Source organism: Brassica oleracea, chromosome C3 (genome assembly GCF_000695525.1).
Source record: "Brassica oleracea var. oleracea cultivar TO1000 chromosome C3, BOL, whole genome shotgun sequence".
NCBI lineage: Eukaryota > Viridiplantae > Streptophyta > Magnoliopsida > Brassicales > Brassicaceae > Brassica > Brassica oleracea.
In genome coordinates this window covers 1,901,389-1,923,263 of record NC_027750.1, presented here as the reverse complement: position 1 = coordinate 1,923,263, position 21,875 = coordinate 1,901,389, and the positions used below count along the sequence as shown (strand labels likewise).

The 21,875-nt window shown below is 38.0% G+C and overlaps 4 protein-coding genes across 6 annotated transcripts; 1 reads left to right on the top strand and 3 right to left on the bottom strand.

Annotated features, from left to right (window-relative positions):
* Positions 1–57: 57 nt before the first annotated feature.
* Positions 58–5,502, bottom strand: LOC106329243 (topless-related protein 4-like). Of its 3 annotated transcripts, none has more exons than XM_013767868.1 (23): positions 5,390–5,502; positions 5,218–5,309; positions 4,863–4,987; positions 4,657–4,751; positions 4,403–4,582; positions 4,197–4,316; positions 3,960–4,118; positions 3,772–3,865; positions 3,621–3,684; positions 3,341–3,447; positions 2,970–3,126; positions 2,792–2,901; positions 2,656–2,725; positions 2,487–2,560; positions 2,290–2,385; positions 2,115–2,210; positions 1,782–1,909; positions 1,462–1,696; positions 1,242–1,379; positions 1,082–1,174; positions 852–998; positions 557–667; positions 58–451 (listed from the first exon to the last, which is right to left on the bottom strand). In XM_013767868.1, exons 4-23 carry the CDS (start codon positions 4,734–4,736, stop codon positions 239–241), a joined length of 2,472 nt encoding a protein of 823 aa, XP_013623322.1. In that variant the 5' UTR covers positions 4,737–4,751; positions 4,863–4,987; positions 5,218–5,309; positions 5,390–5,502; the 3' UTR covers positions 58–238. The 3 variants fall into 3 exon arrangements, with proteins under 3 accessions (XP_013623322.1, XP_013623323.1, XP_013623325.1); XM_013767869.1 differs by having other exon boundaries at positions 3,341–3,435; XM_013767871.1 differs by lacking the exon at positions 58–451 and having other exon boundaries at positions 574–717.
* A 983-nt stretch (positions 5,503–6,485) lies between these two features.
* Positions 6,486–12,380, bottom strand: LOC106331841 (topless-related protein 4-like). Its single transcript, XM_013770261.1, has 25 exons — positions 12,306–12,380; positions 12,079–12,173; positions 11,806–11,985; positions 11,600–11,713; positions 11,358–11,519; positions 11,112–11,271; positions 10,947–11,022; positions 10,747–10,853; positions 10,410–10,566; positions 10,192–10,301; positions 10,040–10,109; positions 9,833–9,906; positions 9,634–9,729; positions 9,451–9,546; positions 9,182–9,309; positions 8,852–9,086; positions 8,639–8,776; positions 8,482–8,568; positions 8,252–8,398; positions 7,971–8,081; positions 7,685–7,867; positions 7,425–7,553; positions 7,253–7,348; positions 6,818–7,173; positions 6,486–6,740 (listed from the first exon to the last, which is right to left on the bottom strand). The coding sequence occupies exons 2-25, from the start codon at positions 12,156–12,158 to the stop codon at positions 6,575–6,577; spliced, it is 3,258 nt and encodes a 1,085-aa protein (XP_013625715.1). The 5' UTR covers positions 12,159–12,173; positions 12,306–12,380; the 3' UTR covers positions 6,486–6,574.
* Positions 12,381–13,415: 1,035 nt separating this feature from the next.
* Positions 13,416–16,669, top strand: LOC106335638 (WD repeat-containing protein 26). The gene is made up of 5 exons (XM_013774216.1): positions 13,416–13,624; positions 14,086–14,919; positions 15,250–15,351; positions 15,433–16,062; positions 16,260–16,669. Exons 2-5 carry the CDS (start codon positions 14,116–14,118, stop codon positions 16,488–16,490), a joined length of 1,767 nt encoding a protein of 588 aa, XP_013629670.1. The 5' UTR covers positions 13,416–13,624; positions 14,086–14,115; the 3' UTR covers positions 16,491–16,669.
* Positions 16,670–18,046: 1,377 nt separating this feature from the next.
* Positions 18,047–19,858, bottom strand: LOC106332691. The gene is made up of 6 exons (XM_013771167.1): positions 19,316–19,858; positions 19,064–19,159; positions 18,797–18,974; positions 18,626–18,723; positions 18,499–18,560; positions 18,047–18,431 (listed from the first exon to the last, which is right to left on the bottom strand). Exons 1-6 carry the CDS (start codon positions 19,787–19,789, stop codon positions 18,275–18,277), a joined length of 1,065 nt encoding a protein of 354 aa, XP_013626621.1. The 5' UTR covers positions 19,790–19,858; the 3' UTR covers positions 18,047–18,274.
* Between the last annotated feature and the right edge of the window lie 2,017 nt (positions 19,859–21,875).

The window sequence follows — 21,875 nt, the reverse complement described above, 5'->3', positions numbered from 1 at the left end:
CTTTTTGCTTTGTATAGGCGTTTTGTCTTTTTGATTTAACTCAAAAGATCTCAAACCTTAGGGGGTATAATTGAATATAATACAAACCCCATGTAAATCTCTCAAAGCATCACAAATGACAAAACTGACTTTTTCACATCTGAAGGAAAAAACGCAACGAATGTTGGTGCAGACGGTGGATACATGTACGTCTTTGCAGTCTATACATCATATTAGAGCATTAAACATTTTCACATCTTTAATGAAATTTTACAAGGAAGATACGGTTATTCACCTTGAAGGTCACCATGTTGAACACAGAGATTCCCCCGCCTGAAGCTGACACAAGGTAGGAGTCCTTTAAGAGGGCAAGACAAGGAATAGCCTCTTCCGGGTTTTTATCACTTGTCTCATTAATCATCGTAATCCCACTTTTAGGTTTCCATAATACTGGATGTGTATTAGCCGTTGCCTATATAAGCAAATGTATAAAGTCTATAAGAAAGAAACAACAAATAATGCAACTCACACCTAATAATGTACAAGGAAACTACTATAAAAAAGGAGACAAACATACCTTTCCAGCCAGATTAGGATCGCTATTCTGCCATTTCCACAACTTGTGCTCTGCATTAGATGCCAAGGCTAATACTCCAGAGCCAGAATTTGTGTAGATTAATCTGGAAACCTGAACCTCCCACCCAAACAAAACATGAGTCAGCACTGATCATCCGCAGGCTACATAACAAATAACAGCTTCAGTCATTACAAGATATTTCTAAACTCAGGTAAATAGATTATAGCTCTTCACTTGTAAATGTTAACTTGACATCTAGCTTGTAGATAGAACCATGTTTTAAACATAATAGTACCTTCGTGTCTGTCACATTGTCGGGGAGCCTCAAGAAGTAGCACTGAGATGGCTCTGTAATCTCTGTAACTTTCCACTTTGTATATCCTTCGCCTGAAACATTAGAGGTTCTGGGCTTCCCATCAGCCAGAGGTCGCACTTCATTTTTCTGAATAACAAAAACTGTTTAGTCATACACCGTATATTCAGCATACTACACGGATACACATCCAAACTCAGACTTTAATTCACCTTCATAGCTGCAAAAGAGGTAGATTGATCTGCCATAGTTATTCCTGCATTTGCACTTGAAGAACCAAAACCACCACCTCCACCTCCAGGAACCTGCACACCAGAATGTGTTCACAAATTGCGCACAATGTCCACAGAGATAGTATCCAAGAAAATATACCTTAGTGGCAAGCGTGCGATTTTCTACTGTTTTCAGAAACTTTAATCCATCATCAGTAGCGAGAATTCTAACACCATGGTTACTGGTTGAGACAGCTAAAAGTGTTCCTTCCTTATTAAATCTAACACAAGGAGAAGCCTGCAGGTTTTCCACAAGTAATTAGCTGCCAGTAAGAAAGTAGTACAAATAGATAGAGGCCACGATCATTAGGTCATTTTACCGGTAAGCCACCATCTGCATGAATAGTTGTCAGAAGATTTGTGTTGTTCATGTCCCAAATTTTGATAGTCGACTCATCGCCAGCAGCTAAGAATCTATTCTTGGTCGTGTCAAATTGTACAATCCCTACAGCACGTTGTCCAAGGCCTTGATATGTTCTTTTTATGGAGCCTTTACCGTCCTTCCACTCGACTAAGAATGACTCTCCTTCTTTGTTTGTACCACAGGAAAACAACCTGTTACATGTTATTGTTTTTATACATCGAAGGAAAAGATAACAGCCAAAGCTTTGCTGAAAATTTTTGAGAAAGTTGGATGAACCTTGCTCTATCACTGCTGAATGCCATTCTGGTCGAAGAATGGCCAGGTGCGTCATAGGTAACACTCGCACCAACATCATCATAAAACCAACCTTTTATTTCTCCATCAGTTGCTGTTGACAAGATAACCTGTACGATCTAGAATGCATTAGAGAAAACTTCTAGTATAGGGGATGCTAGTCTAAATAGTAAAATGTATACACACTACATTCATTCAGTCAGTCAACAATTGTAATCCAAGGGTACTCGGTGTCATGACAGACAAATGAATCATGGCAACCGTATGAGACTGATTGTACGTTCCAAAAACAACCAAAGAAACAACTCTTATTACCTGAATATTTTTCTTCTGGTCAGGACAAACAGAGAGCACAGGAGCTTCATGGCCCTCAAAAGTTAACCGTTTAGCCCCCGTAAAAGCGTCCCAAACCTTTGGATTATTTTAGTTCATGTAAGTCATGCCCAACCATTAACGTGACAACAGAACATAGATGGTCTGAAACACAAACCTTAATGAGTCTGTCATTGCCACAAGTAACAACAGATAGTTGTTCGTTAGGATATGAAAAGGCAAGATGGTTAACACTTCCTGTATGAGCTTCAATCTGGAGTCAGAGGAAAGAGTAAAACCAAAATGTAAAGCTATGCTGAACATAAGGGAGGCTAGTATGTGATATTAATGAAAGGAGTAACTGGTAAACTGAACCTCCAGATGATTGCGTATGTCATTGCCCCCATCAAAGGAATAGATATGGACGATGTTTTTTGAGTATGCAACGCCTGAAATATTAAAACAATGTGAATATTTTCCACGTGTTAGGACTGTATCGATTCTGGGAATAACCTTAACAATTCTGAGAACAGTTGGCTTATACCAATTAGAGATCCGTCAGGACTCCATGCCACATGATTTACCGATGCCCTCTCATCATCGCTAAAAGATGCCTGTCCAAAAAGAGTTAAAAGCACTTCTTGGAAAGTAAGAAAATATCCAAAAAGTGAAAGGTAAACCTGCAATTCTTTTGAACAAGCATCAAGCTTCCAGACTTCAAATCCCTTCTCCGAAATCATTTGACGAGCACCCACGTCCCACAGGAAAACATCACCACCAATTGTACCAACTGACAACGTATATCTCAGTACCCTTACAGAATCTGCACGTTTGAGAGTACGGTTTCGTAGGACATACCCAGTAGTAAAATTTGCTGAATTGGATGGAAGTCCATGCTCGTGACACGTGAACCCTGAGCAAGAGTTGTAACAACTACCTTGGGAAACTCATCAAGTGATATTGTATTACGTCCATGGGGCTGGCCAGAATATGGAACTGGCGAAATATTACTCACCTGAAAAAAAAATCATTACAAATCACCCAAGAACATTCCCACTAAGAAAAGAATGCTTGGAATGGAAACGATATCTCTTAAGCTCTTCTGCCACATTTTTACAAGTAGAAAACCTAAAACTGAAAATCCCAGTTCTCTCTATAGATTATATAAACTCTAATATCATCAACTTCAACTCTGGGATACATAACAGAGATTACTTATTCATAAGTACCTCCTGTGAGGTTCCAGACGGCCTTGACCTCTTCAAAGGATTGTCAGAATCAGCAGTTTGATTTTCCATATGACCAGAAGGAGTCTGAGGGCCCACTAAAATAGCAGCTAACACAAGGTTTCAAGTTAAACAAAATTATTCAAATGAAACGGATTTCAAAACAGATCTTTCAGATAAATAAAGTAAAATGGTAAGATAATATAGCATTGGCAGATGTAGTTATGATAAAGCAGATCTTTCAGAAAACGTAAAAAAAAAGCATTCAGAATAAATACACAACCTGGATTAGAGATCCATTCTAAAAGAGAAGGTGGGATTGTTGCACGTGGAACAGGCCGAAAAATCTGTCCATGGAACATGTGGCAAACTTGAGCATAAAACAAACGCATTTCCATAGAGTAGTAAAGAGAACATAATCAGTCGGCACTTACAGTAATCGGTTGGTCGCAAGTATGGTCCACAAACAGAGTTTCGATGTCAGGATTTGGCATAGCATTCTTACATAGATGATGCTGCCAGTTTAAACTATGAGAAAATCGAGTTAATCCCAAGTTTTAATCATTTGAGAAAAATGTGTTTTTTTTTTACTGAATTAAATAACAGAACAAGTTTCAAGCACCTTTGCCCGATTAGAGTACGCAGCCTTGAAGTCCCCAAAACAGGAAACTGAAGTTTGTCGCGGAGAAGTGGATTAGCCTCTATCAGTTTTTCTAATCCACGGAACAAATTACCCCTTGCCGACGTTGTATCCCCGTACGTGGAGATTTTCGGATTAGCTCTGAAAGTTGATGTAACAATATGAATAGATAATCTATATAAGCTGAAAAAATGTTGTAAGGGTCAACATTGTGAGAACCTAAAGTCATCCATTGTCAAAAGCAGGGACATTTCCTTGAAGAGATCTTTATTATAAGTTTCTAATTCAAACACCTTCAGATCCTTGAAGAATATGTCCAAAGCTTTTGCATGATCACGCCTGCAGATTAAATAGAAAAAGTATTGAGACTCATACACCACTAAGCTTAGCTAAAACTACTCAAAAATATGAAGCTTTATACTTACTTATCTAATGCTTCGAGATACTTATGCTTTCGGATTTCAAAGAAGATGTTCATGGACTGTTTGTTATCCTCAATCTTGGTGAATCCAGAAAGATACTTCTCCATTTCGTCCCACTTGCCTTGAGCCACAAGTTCTTCAAAGTAACGCATGTTGAAGTAACAAGCAGACTCCGATTCCAATCTGTTTAACACTAATCATAATTAATCAGGATTCCCAATTCCCAATTTGACAAAAGATTGGATGGGAAAGGAAACCTGTGAACAGTTTCCTTGTGTTTCTTTTCATCGAGAAATTGAAGAATCAAGAACATAAGATCCTTCTCGAGAGTAGCCATCACTGCACAGCAGCTCTGCGAACGAGATCAACACACATACATTAAACGATCATGCGCTAACTAACAAGATACTCCAGCAAAAATGGAATAGAGCGAAGAGGACGAAGAACGTAGTGGGAGAAGTACCTGCGGAGATTAGATGACTAAAGGTTTCGCCGATCGAAGAATCTGGGAACGCGAGCAAGAGCGAGAGCGAGTAGTAGAGAGAGTTCGTTTTATTTTCCTCTTCGGCTGCTGTTGTGGGTGACGATCTGCTATTTATTGAGAGTGGAAAAGTAAATTAACTGCCAATGCGCGCGGAATCGTTGGGAACAAAATTATAAGCAGGATACGATAAGTTAGGTTGCTTATAGTGGTAGAGTGACATTATAAGATAGCTCGCTTATCAATGAGGAATTAACAATAGTATCTAATCAGTAAGTATAGACTTTATGAACAGTGCCAGTAAATTCAAAATTAAGGATGGTAAATTAGGTCATACCCGTTGAAGTTAAGGGTGGTAACATCGACGATACGCTCAGGAACCTCGTCTAGCTTGAAGAAATGACAATTCTCGCACCCAGAATCCCTAATCTGTTGTAGAAACCAGATTACAAAACGAAAGAAACACGCAAACCAAAGCGAGAAAGAGAGAGAGAGAGAATCCACGATACCTGATCGTAGATTTTGACACGGCGGCATCGAAGACAAGCCCTGAGCTCGTGGCCGAACCTCGTCGGAATCTGAGCAGCCACTTCTCCCATTCTAATTCAACCAAGACGGAACAATGGATTTTTCACTTCCATAGAACTACGTAAATATTCATCGCTCCCTTTAAGTTGGCCTAAAATTAGTGGGCCTGAACATAATGGGCCCATAACGCTGTCCCTAATATTGGGCTTTATTGAGTCCTGAGCAGGGGTGGCCGTTCGCGTATATACCTGTTCGGATTCGGATCGGGTATTTCGGTATAGGGATAGAGAACCCGTTAGGGTATTTCTGTACTTCGGATTGGGTTCGGGTATTTTTAGTTCGGGTTCGGTTATTTTGAATCGGGTTCGGATATTTAGATTTTAAAAGAAAAAAAAAAAATTTTCATTTTTTAAGTTTCTTGTATTTAAAAATATAGATTTGACTTAACTGATTTTTTTTTTATTTTTTATAAATTGAATGATTAATAGGTTTGAAAATAATATTTCAAAAACAAATAGATATTAATTTGGGTATTGTTTTTAAACTTTGAATGTAACTTTTGTTAATACATGAAACAAAAAAGTTTGACATGCATTTTAAATGAATATCAAATCATTTTCTCCATAATTATATATATACTTATGATTTTAAAGTATGTGTAACATCAATATAAATATTTAAAAAAAATAAGAGATGTAAAATAGAAATATAAGGGTAAGTATATATATGTTCGGTTATCTTCGGATATCCATTCGAGTTCAGATATTACCCGTTTGGGTTCGGATATCCAATCTCTCCTAACTTAACTTAATACCCGTTCGGGTATTTTGCTACTTCGATTCGGATTTCGGTTCGGGTGCGGCTCCGGGTATCGGACAAAGTTCCCGAACCGTTGTTTAAGAGAAGGAAGCAAGAGAACAGTTGTTTTTTTTTCCAGTTGTGCAGTGTTATTGTTAACAAAAGAATATGCCATCAGATTTATATGGTAATACATGAAGGAATCAACATATCAGTGCCTAAGAAGGCAGAAATATTCAGTTTTGTGATGCTATGAGGGAATTACATGGGGGGGGGGGGTTGTATTATATTCAATTATACCTCTAAGGTCTGAGATCTTTTGAGTTAAAATCAAAAAGACAAAACGCCTATCTATACAAAGCAAAAGACTATGCAAAACTTTTAAAGTTGTCAGTGGAGCCTGGAGGCGAGGTTCCCCACGTTCCTTCTGATTCCGATGGTTCAACCGCATAGACATGACCATTACTGAGCCCTACTCCGAACTGGTTACTCTCCGATGGATGAGCTGCAATCACTAGCGGATATACTCTTGAGCTGCAAAGACCACACACATTTCTTCAATACATACGCCAGAAGCTAATAATATTTGAGACTTAAGGCATAAGAGTTACCTTGGGTCCGAAGGCAAGTAAGCTGTTGGATTAATCCGACATCTCAGTCTGAGATTTGACGCAGTGAAGACATAGACAGTACCGTCTTCAGAGCTCACGAAGATTGACTGGCTATCACCTGAATATGTACCTGATGTAATTGGACTAGTGGCTTCCCATCGAAACCACAGTTTCAAGCAATCAAGTTTTTGAGCATCGTAAATGGCTATTTGCGTTTCATTGACCACCAACAGATGAATCTCATTTTGATGGAACTGCACGCGAGTATCTGAGGCAGCCGGCATTGATCTTCCTTTTGAAGCTTTCAAATACATACTACTTCGCTTCTGCCATCCAGCCATGCCCCAAACGCACAGCTACAGACCCCAAATATGTAAGCAAGTTACTAGTGTTTAACTAACTTATGAACCAAACTCACAACAACATTATTCTTACCTGTGAATCAGCACCCGAAGAAACTAGAATGTTCAGAGCCAGTGAGAAAGCAAGCCCTGTTATTCTGTTCCGATGACCTTTCAATATGGCTCCCACCTAGCAAGAGCGTCATTATATATTCAGGACTTTTACCACCAGAAACTAACCATCATAATTTCATTCCAGGCAATACCTCACTAGTCCTAAGATTGTAGATTTGGATAGATGAATCCTCGAAGCCAATGCCAATGATGTTATTTTCTGAAGGATGAAACGCAAGAAATGTTGCTGCAGGCGGTGGAGGCATGCACGTCGCCATACACTATAGGTTAAAAGATAAAACAGAGCATATCAGAGCATGGAACTTTTTCAAATCTACCTTTCATTATTACAAATTATCAGAACGCTGCAGTGGTGATTTCAACTTTTTTCTAGGAAGATACGGGTAGTCACCTTGAAGGTCGCCATGTTGAACAAAGAGATTTTCCCCCCGGAAGCTGACACAAGGTAGGCGTCATTGTTTGAGAGAGCAAGACAGGGAATAGCCTGTTCCGGGTTTTTATCACTTTTCTCATTAATCATCATAATCCCACTTTTAGGTTTCCATAATACTGGATGTGCTGCATTAGCCGTTGCCTATATAAGCAAATATATAAAGTCTATAAGAAAGAAACAACAAATATGCAAGTCACACCTAACAATGTACAAGGAAACTACTAAAAAAAGGAGCCAAGGATACTTTTCCATCTAAATTAGGATCGCTATTCTGCCATTTCCACAACTTGTGCTCTGCATTAGATGCCAAGGCTAATACTCCAGATCCAGAATTTGTGTATATTAATCTGGAAACCTGAAACTCCCACCAATGAAAACATGAGTAAGCACTGATCATCCGCAGGCTACATAACAAATAACAGCCTCAGTCACTACAAGATATATCTAACTCAGGTAACAAGATTATAACTTCTTCACTTGTAAATGTTGACTTTGGAAGATAAACATCTAAAACTATAATAGTACCTTCTTGACTGTCACATTGTCAGGGAGCCTCAAGGAGTAGCACTGAGATGGCTCTGTAATCTCTGTAACTTTCCAGGATGTAGATAATTCAGTTGAAAAATTAGAGGTTCTGGGCTTTCCATCAGCCAGAGTTCGCACTTCGTTTTTCTGAATAACAGAAACTGTTTAGTCATACACTATATATTCGGCATACTACACGGATACACATTCAAATTCAGACTTTAATTCACCTTCGTAGCTGAAAAAGATGTAGATTGATCTGCCATAGTTATTCCTGCATTTGCACTTGAAGAACCAAAACCACCACCTCCGGGAACCTGCAAACGAGAATGTGTTCACAAATTTCGAACATTTTTCACAGAGATAGTAGTATCCAATAAACTATACCTTAAAGGCAAGCGAGCGATTTTCTGCTGTTCTCAGCAACCTAAATCCATCATCAGTAGCGAGAATTTTAACACCATTGTCACTGGTTGAGACAGCTAAAAGTATTCCTTCCCTGTTAAATCTTACACAAGGAGAAGCCTGCAGGTTTGCCTCAAGTAATTAGCTGCGAAGTAGTAGAAATAGCTAGAGGCCACAATCATTAGGTAATATTACCGGTAAGCCACCATCTGCATGAATATTTGTCAAAATATTTGTGTTGTTCATGTCCCAAATTTTTACGGTCGACTCATCGCCAGCAGCTAAGAATCTATTTTTGGTTGTGTCAAATTGTACAATCCCTGCAGCACGTTGTCCAAGGCCGTCGTATGTTCTTTGTATTGAGCCTTCACTTTCATCCCACTCGACTAAGAATGACTCTCCTTCTTTGTTTGTACCACAGGAAAACAACCTGTAGCATGTTATTGTTTTAAAATTTGGAAGGAAAAGATAGCACAGTCAAGGCTTTAAGAAATGCTTGTAAAAAATTGAGAAAGTTGAATGAACCTTGTTCCATCACTGCTGTATGCCATTCTTATCAAAGAATGGCCAGGTGCGTCATAGGTACCTCTCGCACCCAACTCATCATACAACCAAGTTCTTACTTTTCCATCAGTTGCTGCTGAGAATACAAACTGTATATACACTACATTCAGTCAGTCAGTCAACAATTGTAATCCAAAGGTACTCGGTGTCATGACAGACAAATGAATCATGGCAACCGTATGAGACTGGTTGTACGTTCCAACAACAACAAAAGAAACAATTCTTAATACCTGAATATTTTCCTTTTGGTGAGGGCAAACAGAGAACACAGGAGCTTCATCACCCTCAAAAGTAAACCGTGTAGCCCCAGTAGCAGCATCCCAAACCTTTGGATTGTTTTAGTTCATGTAAGTCATGCCCAACCATTAACGTGACAACAGAACATAAATAGTCTGGAATTCGGAAACACAAACCTTAATGAGCCTGTCATCGCCACAAGTAACAACATATAGTTGTTCGTTAGGATATGAAAAGGCAATATGGTTGACACTTCCTCTATGAGCTTCAATCTGGAATCAGAGGAAAGAGTAAAACCAAAATGTATAACCAATCTGGAACATATGGCAGGCTAAAGTGAGTGATATTAATGAAAGAATAGCTGGTAAAATGAACCTCCAGATGACTTATTACGGCATTGTCTCGACAAAAGGAATAGATATGCACGATGTTTTTTGAGTATGCCACGCCTGAAAGGACATATTAAAACAATGTCAATTTTTTTCCAGTGTTAAGACGGTTTCTATTCAGCGAATAAACTTAACAATTTAATCACAAAGTCTCATGAAGATAATAAATTGCTGGAGAACAGTTGGCATATACCAAATAGAGTTCCATCAGGACTCCATGCCACATGGTTTACTGATGCCGTCTTGTCAGTATTCAAAGATTCCTGTCCACAAATTCAAAAGAATTAAAACATGCATCAAGCTTCCAGAAAGTAAGAGAATATATCCAAAAGGTGAGAGGTAAACCTGCAATTCCTTTGAACATGCATCAAGCTTCCAGACATCAAAACACTTCTCTGAAATCTTTTTACGAGCACCCACGTCCCACAGGAAAACATCACCACCAATTGTACCAACTGACAACATATATCTCAGTACCCTTAATCGATAAAAATAAAAACCAAAAAGCAAGAGATGACATTACAGAATCTGCACGTTTGAGAGTACGGTTTTATAGGACATACCCAGTAGTAAAATTTGCTGAACTGGATGGAACTCCATGCTGGTGACGGGTGAACCCTGAGGAAGAGTTGTAGCAACTACCTTGGGCAAGTCATCAGGTGATAATGTATTATGTCCATGGGGATGGCCAGAATATGAAACTGGCAAAATATTACCCACCTGAAAAAAAATCATTACAAACCACCTGTGAAAAGAATGCTTTGAATGGAAAAGATATCTCTTAAGCTCTTCTACCACATTTTTGACAAGTAGAAAACCTAAAATTGAAAATCCCAGTTCTCTCTAAAGATTATATCAACTCTCGGATACATAACAGAGATTAGTTTTATTCATAAGTACCTCCTGTGAGGTTTCACACGGCCTTGGCCTCTTCAAAGGATTGTTAGAATCAGCAGTTTGATTTTCCATATGACCGGAAGGAGTCTGAGGGCCCATTAAGATAGCAGCTAACACAATGTTTCAAGTTAAAACAAAATTATTCAAATGAAACGGATTTCAAAACTCATGATAAGACAGAGCATTCAGAATAAACAGACAACCAGCACTTGAAGATGCAGAACGACGACGCCTGACAGGAGCACCAGGAGCAGCTGGGATTGTTGCACCAGGAGCAGGCTGAAACAGTTGTCAAGAAAACATGTGGCGACACTTGAGCGTAAAACAAACCTATTTCCATAGAGAGAACATAATCATTCGGCACTTACACCGTGAGGTGACAACACTTCAGCTGCAATATTGGGATGACTTATAGCAGGGGATGCAGCTCGCGCAGCAATTGGTTGGTTGCATATATGGTCCACAAACAGAGTTTCGAATTCAGGCTTTGGCCTAGCATTCTTACATAGTTTGTGCTGCCAGTTTAAACTATGAAGAAATCGAGTAAATCCCAAGTTTTAATCATTTGAGAAAATTGTGTGTTTACACTGAATAAAATAACAAGTCTCAAGCACCTGTGGTTGATTAGAGTACGCAACCTTGAAGTCTTGATAGCAGGAAACTCGAGTTTGTCGCGGAAAAGTGGATTATCTTTTATCAGTTTCTCTAAGTCACGAAACAGAACGCCTCTTTCTGACTCTGTGTCCTTCTTGTACATGGAGAGTTTCGGATTTTCTCTGAAAGTTGATGTAACACTGAATGATAAATAATCTATATAACCGGAAAAAAATGTTGCAAGGGTCCACATTATGAGAACCTAAAGTCATCTAGTGTCAAAAGCAGGGCCATTTCCTTGAAGAGACCTTCAGAAAAAGGTGCATAAAACCTCAGATCCTTTCGTAATATGTCCACAGCTTTAGCATGATCACGCCTGCAGATTAAATAGAAAAAAAGTACAATTGAGACACATAACCACCACTTAGCTTAGCTAAAACTATTCAAGATATGAAGCTTTATACTTACTTATCTAACGCTTCGAGATACTTATGCTTTCGGATTTCAAAGAAGATTTTCATGGACTGTTGGTTATCCTCAATCTTGGTGAACCCAAAGAGATACTTCTCCATTTCGTCCCACTTGCCTTGAGTCACCAGTTCCTCAAAGTAAAGCATGTTGAAGTAACAGCCAGACTCCGATTCCAATCTATGGTTTATTTCAACATTATCAAGGATTTTAATCAGGATTCTCAATTCGCAATTTGAAAAAAAAAAAAAGATTTAGCGGAAAAGGAAGGACCTGTGAACAGTTTCCTTGTATTTCTCTTCACCGAGATATTGAAGAATCAATAACAAAAGTTCCTTGTCGAGAGTAGCCATTACCGCACAGCAGCTCTGCGAACGAGATCAACACAGATACATAAAGGATCGTGCACTAATTGAATCGTCGAATCTACGAAAACAAGATACTCAAGCAAAAATGGAATAGAGCGACGAGAACGAATAACGTAGTCGGAGAATTAGTACCTGCAGAGATTAGATGATGATAGGCTTCGCCGATCGAAGAATCTGGGAACGCGAGAAAGAGCGAGTAGGCAGCAGAGCGAGTAGGCAGCAGAGAGAGCTCGTTTTATTTTCTTTTTTGGTTTGATTTTGAGCATTTGATGTGGGTGACGAACTGATATTTATAGAGAGGAAAAGTAATTTAATTATTAATTAATTACTATAAAGCTGAAAAGGAAGGAAGATTAGTGATTTTGAATCCAAGAAAGAGAGAAGAAAACAAAAGACGCTCTTAAAGGCACGTTGAGATAAGTTAGGTTGCTTATAGTCGTTGCGCGAGGTGATATGACCTATGGCTTATCAACAAGTTAAGATATGGTAAGGCTCTAACTTTAAAACGGCGACGTTTTTGGACAAAACAAATTGTGCCTTGGGTAGATTAGTTGGGCATACTTCTTAATTCAATACATGTTTTTAATGGGCCTTCTCTAGTGAACATAGCCCAAACAATAACGGATGTTATTTGGTTTGTTAATTATTTCAGTTAAGAGGAAGAAGATAATCTTTTCAGTCCATAGTACAGTTGTTAATCTTGATCTTCAACATGTATAGTAATGTGTTACACCTTGGTAAATGAGATTGAACGGATTCAGATCTTCTTAGTGTTAACTTCTTGATTGAATAACACATTATGGGCCATGTTCAAGCCCATTGTGTATTTGTAATTGTACAGAGCTGGGAATTGCTAAAAGTCTTCGCTTGTATACTATGGATTTTGTTCAACCACAGCGCTTTTAGATTATATCATGAAAAGAACCGATAATATCGTCGAGATACACGTTTTCTTGTTTGTTTATCTACAAGGATCTGAAAACGAGTTTGTTATTTTTGACAATAAAACGAATATGCACCAATTCTTTTTTTTTTTTTGAAAAAGGGCTTTCAAATTAGACTGCAAGAAAAGTACATGCACTATGTTTTTAAAAAATCAACGGGTCCATTGATTATTTCTCTAGAAATCTCTTCCGGAAAAATAGAGATGGCTTCTGATAAAATAAAAAGATACGCATGTATAAAATGTTAACCACTTGACTAAAAGCAATATTAACCATGTTTTATGTGAAAATATATAAAAAAGCTGGGGGAAAATTTGCAAAAAAAGCTTTGTTGGGAGGAGAGAGCAGCCGCTGATCAGACACGCTTCCTTTCTTCATTCATCTTCCTTCCCTTTTTTATACTCCTTAATTGTTAGCTCAGACTCTTCTCTATATCTCTCTCTATCCTCACCGCTGCCATCGCCAAACCTTATCTCTTACTTCTTCCTGAGTTTTGCTTCTTATCCGGTGAGATTCGATCGTCTCCTCCCACCCTCCTTATTTTGCATCTTAGATCGTTGATTAATCTTCATCGCCCTTGCTCTATCTACGTCGATGCTGATGATTCTGTGATTGCTAATCGAACTGTTTCGATTTTGTGGTTTAGTTCTATAGATTTTGGAGTTACCATTGTAATTAGATCGATTGAGCGTTATCTCGATTCACTATGTTATCTTCTGCTTGATCGATGAAGCCGTCGAGAAATGGTTGTTCCGATCGAACAAATTGAAAAGCCACTCATTTTTATAGTTTTTGATCATTTCTGGGGTTTGATGTTATTCTCAACTATATTTTGCTAGTAGATCTCTGATTGTGATCAAGGATAATCCTTTGTACTGTTCTGAAGTTGCATTCTTTAAAAGGGCATTTCTTTTGTTTTTCCTATTGATCTAATGTGCATTATTCACTCATTCTATGTCTCTCTGCAGGATAGCTACATGTCCTGAACTAGCAATTTCATGGGAGTTGTGGAGGATACTGAACCTCCTTTTAAACGTGCCAAACTCCTCGCTGACGAACCCAACGGCAACTCTCCTTCCGTTAGAGCCACTAGTAGTGTGAACAACTCTTTGGGAGACCTGATGGCGAGGCCTCTCACCTCCTCCTCCCAAGGGGATGATGAAACCATCGGCTCCAAAGGCGTCATTAAAAAATCCGAATTCGTCAGGATCATCACCAGAGCTCTTTATTCGCTTGGGTACGGTAAAACCGGGGCTATGCTGGAGGAAGAATCCGGAATCCCTATGCATCAGTCCGTCGTCAAGGCGTTTCTGCAGCAGGTTAAGGAAGGGAAATGGGATGAGAGTGTTGCGACGTTGCACAGAATCGGGTTGGTAGATGAAAAGGCGGTTAAAGCTGCGTCGTTTTTGCTGCTAGAGCAGAAGTTCTTTGAGCTTCTGAAGTTTGAGAAGGTAGCTGATGCGTTAGGGACGTTAAGGAACGAGATTGTGCCTCTTCGTGTTAATACAAAGCGTGTTCATGAGCTCGCTTCTGCACTTATATCACCTTCAAAGTTTATGTCACTTAGCTCATCGGGTAAAGGTAAAGAGAGTGTGAGTTCAAGGTCTAAGGTTTTGGAGGAGCTGCACAACTTGCTTCCTGCTTCTGTTATGGTCCCGGAAAAGAGGTTGGAGTGTTTAGTTGAGAATTCTCTTCGTATTCAGCGGGATTCTTGTGTTTACCATAATACTTTGGATAGTGATTTGTCTCTGTTTTCTGATCATCAATGCGGGAAGCACCAGATTCCTTCTCGGACTGTTCAGGTTAGACTGCTATGATATGTTAATGTTACTTCTGTTTCCTTCATGTTGTGGTTGTTTCTTCTCTTGGTGATCATTAGTTTTTCGAAACTATATGTATCCCTAGCTGAAAGGTTTTTAGTACAGTGTGCTCAGCGTGATGCTTCTTGTTCTTTTCGGTTATTTTTTCCATCATTGTCTATTATAGTATTTTTCTTTGCTGTGACCTGTACTCACGTTCCTATGATTATCTAATTACTTCAGTGGCCTCTTTTTTATGTTTGTAGTTCAGTGTTTGTGTGTGTTTATGACATAAATCACATTTGTTAAGTTCTCTCTATGTGAATGGTTTAGATCTTGGAGTCGCACACTGATGAAGTTTGGTTCTTGCAATTCTCGCATAATGGCAAATATCTAGCTTCATCGTCCAAGGACCAGGCCGCAATTATATGGGAGGTAATGCTGACTTACCATTTAAAAGTTTTGATTTGTTACCTGGAAACATGTTTGCTGATCTTCTTAGAGTTTACTTCTCAGATCAAAGCCGATGGGCAGTTTTCATTGAAGCATAAACTTGTGGGCCACCAGAAGCCCGTGACTGCGATCTTATGGAGTCCTGATGATCGTCAAGTTCTGACATGTGGAGCAGAAGAGGTTATCAGACGCTGGAATGTTGATTCAGGAGACTGTATTCACACGTACGAAAAAGGCGGCATCGGTCCCATTTCTTGCGGATGGTATTCTGATGGGCAGGGAATCATTGCCGGGATGACAGACCGAAGCATCTGCATGTGGGACTTAGACGGTAGAGAGTTGGAATGCTGGAAAGGCCAGAGGACGCAAAAAGTATCAGATATAGCAATGACGGATGATGGCAAGTGGGTCGTTAGTGTATGCAAAGGTTCAGTGATATCCCTGTTTGATAGGGAAGCGACAGTTGAGAGATTGATCGAAGAGGAAGACATGATTACATCCTTCTCGCTTTCGAATGATAACAAATATCTTCTGGTAAATCTCCTTAACCAGGAGATCCGTCTCTGGAATATCGAAGGTGACCCCAAGATTGTGATGAGATACAAAGGCCACAAGCGTTCACGGTTCCTCATCAGGTCATGCTTTGGTGGCTATCAACAAGCTTTCATCGCTAGTGGAAGCGAGGATTCTCTGGTATAAATCCGCTCTTTTCATCACATAAGCACACAAAGCTAAATCAAATGTATATAGTTCTTCGGTTTGGTTTTAGGATTTAGAGTTACAAAACATTATCAGTTTTAGAGAAGACAATCAGATGAGTCTCTGGTTGCATCTCTATTCAGTTGGTGACATTGGTCTACATACATATTCATATGTTGTGTGATTTGCAGGTATACATATGGCACAGATCAACAGGGAAGTTAATCATTGAGCTACCAGGACATGCAGGAGCGGTAAACTGCGTGAGCTGGAGCCCAACAAACCTTCACATGTTGGCTTCAGCAAGCGATGACGGCACCATAAGGATATGGGGACTTGACAGGATAAACCAACAGAACCAGAAGAAGCAAGTGCAAGCAAGTAGTAGCAATGGTGTGCTTCACCGATGCAATGGGAACTGATTATGATTTACCTTTTTCTTTTAAACTACTTAACAGTTATGTTGTTTTCTTCCTTCATCAATCTCTTTTTCACTTTGTTTCCTTTGGCATGGAAACAAAAGAAAAAAGCTGTTTTTAATTATGAACCCATAAGTGGAATGAAAAGAAAATGCAAATTGCAACATTTATTTCTTTTTTTACTTCTCGTGCTGCTTCTTTGTAAATAGTTTGAATGATATCATTTAAATTAATTCGTTAAAATTGGATTAACTTAATTTTTTCGTTTAGATGATTATTTGTTACATGGAAAATTTTATTTGTGTTGTTGTTGTATATTTTGATTAAGTCGGCTAATTGAATTATATTTTACTCTGGTAATGAAATTAATATTCTTTGTAAATCTAAAATATGAATATATTAATATCTCAAATAAAATTGATAGTAAAAGAAGACCTTTCTTATAAATTATTTCATCTAATCTTTAAATATTAAAACTAAGAATATATTTATAAAATAGTGATAATAATATTTCTGAAGTTCAAAATAACTTTTAAAAAATTAAGTAAAATAATTAAGGGGCCCCAATAATTAATGTACACAAATTTAAAATTTTTTGCAAAACTAAAATTATCTAGTTTGTGGATATAAATATAATTTCTATCTAATATTTTTTTTGAGGATAATATTGGACTCTAAACTAAACCCGGTTAATAAGAATTGCACTCGCATCCAAAATGTGCAATTTTCCTATATATTTGTTTCAGTTTCAAAATCATAATAATCTATGTATAATACACTACATCTATTTATTATTATTATTTTTCTTTTCCTCAAACTAAAAACTAAAACATATTATAAGCACATATTTTCCTTTTTAATCTTATCCACTATTACAATATGTAACAAAAATCGAGTATTATTTTGTATCTGTAAACATACGTGTTTAATATATATGCCTAAACATCCTATACAATCAATACTAACAAACATATAATCCCTGAATAAGAATACTTTTCATTGATAAATAAAACAACTTTTGGATGTTTTAAAGATACGTAAGCAGAACGAACCTGATGTCAGGCGGCGTCGGTAATGTTAGATGCGCTCGTGACTGAGCTTATGTTGCTCCACTATCTGCTTGTAACTCCAGCATTTCCTCTGTTTTATCTCTTGACTATAACTAAAAGTTGTTTAAAAAAGATCTTAGATTATTTTCAGGATATGTAATGGCTGCGATAGATCTCTGTATATACATATAAGCGCTTATTGATGTGTATTAAAGTGTAAGTTACATACTATTTGTATGTATAGAAATGCGAAGAAATATATTCATCTAACAAAGTGATGTATTTTGAATGCATGGACACGTGGCGCGACAACAACGTTCGACTTTCTGACGTGGCATCCTATGTGGATTGCCTAGGAGTGAAAAAAACTCTTTTTGATATATATAGATGATTATATACAAAATATAATATGAAAACTATATATTATAAAATGAAAGGCTATCTAGTATGCTTTATTTTATTGGTTAGATGGTTAGGTTTAGAACTAGTTAGGTTGATAAAAAAAGATGGTTAGGTTAAATCAGTCTATTATACTATATAATTGTAGGTATGATATAAGCCACAACTGGTATTGTTGTGCTGAATCTTAGATTTTTTCTATTACACAAACTGTCTTTATATCAAAAGACAATCTAGTTGGCTGGATAATAACGTCGTACACATACGAACAACTTGTGACTAATTAGAAGAAAAAAAATGAATTTTTTTTGTGTTGAAGTTGGTTCTTGAACAGGTATCCTAAGGAGAAGTAATGGAGTCATCTTCTTCATTTGAATCTTCCCTATCCGAAGAAGAAGAAGAATCAGCCGCTTTCTCAAACTCCACCATTTTCTCAAGTGAGTCCAAGTCTCCAGCTTCAGCAAGAGCATGTATCCTCAGCTTCTCTGCATCTTCACTGAAAGGAACATTGCAAGAAACATAAGATTCTTTTTTCAAAAAAGGCAATCCGAGTTAGAACTTACTCTGTAACTCCGAATATTTCCTTGACAACCAAGGAGTTGTCTTTTAAGCAGAAGTCAGGAAGCTGTTCACAAGAGAACATAGTCAGAACACATAAGCAGTAAAAAGTAATGTTTCCACAATTATTACCTCGGAAAGATAGTAAATTTTTCCAAAAAGCGTCTGCACGGCTAGTTTTCTCTTGAACCCTTTCTCTGTAAACCCTTGCTTATTCATCACAACCGGACCTGCAAAATAAAGAAGATTGTAACAATGGAGAAGCTTTATTCTATATACTCTAGGTTTTGATTTTGTTTTTACCTTTTTCTTTAACAATACTACGTGAGATCTCATTCAAAACCTCAGGAATCTGAGACTCATTCAAACCAGAAGCTCTTCTGAGATGAATAAGATTCGCAACAAGGTCCGGATTAAATGGTTTCTCATTCAAAGCGTAGCGAATGTACTTCCGTAAGATCTCCTCCATGTTAAACTCTGTCTGGATTCAGACAAAACCAAAAAAGATTCTCATGCTAAAGTCTGGATTTTGAATGATTTACAAAGATGAACAGAGCATAAAGTTCACACCTTTTCTTCGAGTGCCTTGAGCTCAAAGCTACTCACAGTGCCTTCTCTCTGTAACAGCTCGTCGATAGATTTACAAATCATTGCATTCTGATTCATCTGGAGAGATTCAAAAACCAAACTTTGAATAAGTTCTTGGTAAAAACAGAGAGCAAGAACAGAGTGAAACAGAGAGCAAAACAGAGAGCAGGAACAGAGTAAAAACAGAGAGCAAGAACAGAGCAAAAACAGAGAGCAAGAAACAGAGTGAGAGACCAGTTTCTTGCGTTGTGCTTTAGGAGAAGAGAGTTTATTGACGGTTGTGACGACGGCAGTGACTAAAGTGGTGACGGCGTAAGTTAACGGAACAGCGAGCATCCACGGCAGCTTGGTATCTCCAACTCGGGGGCCTGGAATCGCCTGAGCCACCGTTCCGGTGAACTCGACTAAGTTTAACGCTTTTCCTTGAATCCACAGCATATCCTCCTCTACCTCCTCTTCTGCTTCTTCCTCCTCGCTCAAATGCTTCTTCTCCGGCTGTTTTTTGTTCTCCGTCGTCGTCGCAGCCGTGAAAGCTTCCGATGGGTTCTTGGAAGCTGAGGCGGAAGTAGAGTTTTGACGGAGAGACGGTGAGGAGGAGACGAAGAATGGTGTTTTGGGGGAGGAACGAGGGAGAAGCAATGGCTGGCCATTTTGTTGGTTTCGACTACGGAGGAGAAGTTGAGATGAAGGTAGGAGAAGAGACGCCATTGTTGAAGCTTTTTGAGCTTCGGATGCGACTGAGCTTTACAGAAGCCGCGCTTATCGAGTTCTATGCCGATGGTGAAGAAGGATTATATATAACAATATTGTTACTGGGCTTGGGCCCATATTTTTTTACCACAAATGCTAGATTTTTCAGTTATTTTCATGTAAATTTAGATAAAAGTTCCAATTTATTTTCGCTATTGAAATGGAATAATAGTCATGCTATATGCATGAGTAAAGCCAATGCAAGGCACATGACATGAACATACTAATTAGAATCTTACAAGGAAGGTATTTGCTTGTCCTTGTGTACATAATTTCATTTTCTTTTACAAGTTATATCTTTTATAAATGTCAAAAAGTAGATTTTGTTTGTTTGTCGGCCGTCAAACTCAAGACTATATTAATCTACAGAACGATGTCTTATTATATTCTGAGCTCTCTAAGACTAGCATATACAATTTGGGAGATATTTCCTTTCTGCTACACATAGATCAAGGTCAATTACTAATAATAAACAGAGCTAGACACTGCTTATTTCAACCGCTTTCAGAAAAATATGAAAATACTTGAATGTCATATGTTTCTAAATGCAAATTATTTCAACCCATCAATATTTCATAACACATACTACTAAGACAAAAAAAAAAAAAAATTATATAGGCCATGCCAAACAAAGTCAAAAGCTATATTTTGTTCCAACATTGTTGGAATAAGCTTGTCTCAAGGGTGAATTCAAGAAGTAGATTATGAATCTAGGGATTGAAATGAAGAATGAACTTGCGTCAAAAGGAAATAATTAAATTAGTTTTTGTAATAATAAAAAAATTCAATTTATTTGATAAAGCTTAATCGCTATACATGTATATTAAGCGAGAGTTCTAAAATATATCAATAATAAAGAAGTTTTCTATAAATTCTTATTTTGAGTTTACTTCTCTTTTGCTATTCTGAATTCCACTTACGATTCTAGATTTCTACATCATAATTTCTAAAAACATGCCCCCTGCCCAGGGGCGGACCTAGGTAAGCACTAGATGGGGCAAGTGCCACATACAACTTTTTTAATTTCCATTAGTTTTACTAAAAATGAAGAACTCAAATGGCTTAATTGTACACTGACCCAAGCTCTTGGTTCCAAAATTTTGTTATTTATAATGGTGTGCCCCATATTGTAATGCTTGCTAGATCCGCCCCTGCCCTGCTCTACTCTTATGCACCAATGAGAGAAGCATCACCTTCAGGTATTCCACCACATCTCCATCAAAACGTTTGATAGGACCCAAAATTTTCTTGCATGATTGCTTCTTCTTCTTCTTAATGTTCTTCTTTTTGGCACATTGTTCCAACAAGACAATCAAGTTTCTGAATAAGGTCTGTCCGCACGAATGATTCAAGTCAATATAACATATTGAAAACACCATTTCAAGAAAACAAAATTCCGACGACATGATTCAAGTGGATAAGAGATTTTAATTTTTTTTTTTGAAAACGAAAGCAAACATCAATATCCACGCGTTCTAGTTTCACATCCACATATATTTCTATTTTCAATAACCAAATCACATGCAGATTTAATTAAAAAAAAAAAAACAGAAATTAAATTCAAACCAGATATGAAACAGAAATTTAAGTTTAAACCAAATTAAACCCGACTAAAAAATTGCACTAAATTCGAGCTGAAACTAATAATATAATTGAATGGGTCCAAAATTTGGGTATATGAAAAACCTGATCCCTAAACCCTAATTTCACTCCTAACCAAGGTAAAACAAACGAGTTGGCTATAACAAGCGAAATCAAGCCTTGAATACCGCTTGGTGATGAGATAAAACGTATCGCTCTCAGCAGCCGTAGTAATGTATGTAATCAAGTCTAGCTCCTCCTCGGGAGACCGATTCGTGCGGCTGCCGTTCCCATCAGTACCTCCGCCATTTTCTATTCAGCCAAAGAGAGATTTCACACGCGTCTTGGGTCTGCGGGAAGGGGGGGGGCGAATCTAGCTACAGCTCCGGTGATGGTAACAATCAACCGTTCGGCGATTGCAAAGATATAAAAACGTAACAGAACTTTTAACTCAATAATGCCC

Bases quoted from the DNA above. Each gene is read 5' to 3' on its own strand.
- LOC106332691 (XM_013771167.1), bottom strand. From the start codon at position 19,789: ATGGCGTCTCTTCTCCTACCTTCATCTCAACTTCTCCTCCGTAGTCGA. The intron at 19,160-19,315 runs GTCTCTCACTCT...GAATCTCTCCAG, and splicing joins AAGCACAACGCAAGAAACTG to ATGAATCAGAATGCAATGAT. The intron at 18,724-18,796 runs GTAAAAACAAAA...TTTATTTTGCAG, and splicing joins TAGTATTGTTAAAGAAAAAG to GTCCGGTTGTGATGAATAAG.
- LOC106331841 (XM_013770261.1), bottom strand. From the start codon at position 12,158: ATGGCTACTCTCGACAAGGAACTTTTGTTATTGATTCTTCAATATCTC. The intron at 11,986-12,078 runs GTCCTTCCTTTT...AATAAACCATAG, and splicing joins TACAAGGAAACTGTTCACAG to ATTGGAATCGGAGTCTGGCT. The intron at 7,554-7,684 runs GTGACTACCCGT...TTTAACCTATAG, and splicing joins TCAACATGGCGACCTTCAAG to TGTATGGCGACGTGCATGCC.
- LOC106335638 (XM_013774216.1), top strand. From the start codon at position 14,116: ATGGGAGTTGTGGAGGATACTGAACCTCCTTTTAAACGTGCCAAACTC. The intron at 14,920-15,249 runs GTTAGACTGCTA...TGAATGGTTTAG, and splicing joins TTCCTTCTCGGACTGTTCAG to ATCTTGGAGTCGCACACTGA. The intron at 16,063-16,259 runs GTATAAATCCGC...TGTGATTTGCAG, and splicing joins GTGGAAGCGAGGATTCTCTG to GTATACATATGGCACAGATC.
- LOC106329243 (XM_013767868.1), bottom strand. From the start codon at position 4,736: ATGGCTACTCTCGAGAAGGATCTTATGTTCTTGATTCTTCAATTTCTC. The intron at 1,910-2,114 runs GTAATAAGAGTT...TAGATCGTACAG, and splicing joins ACCAGAAGAAAAATATTCAG to GTTATCTTGTCAACAGCAAC. The intron at 1,697-1,781 runs GTTCATCCAACT...AACATGTAACAG, and splicing joins TTCAGCAGTGATAGAGCAAG to GTTGTTTTCCTGTGGTACAA.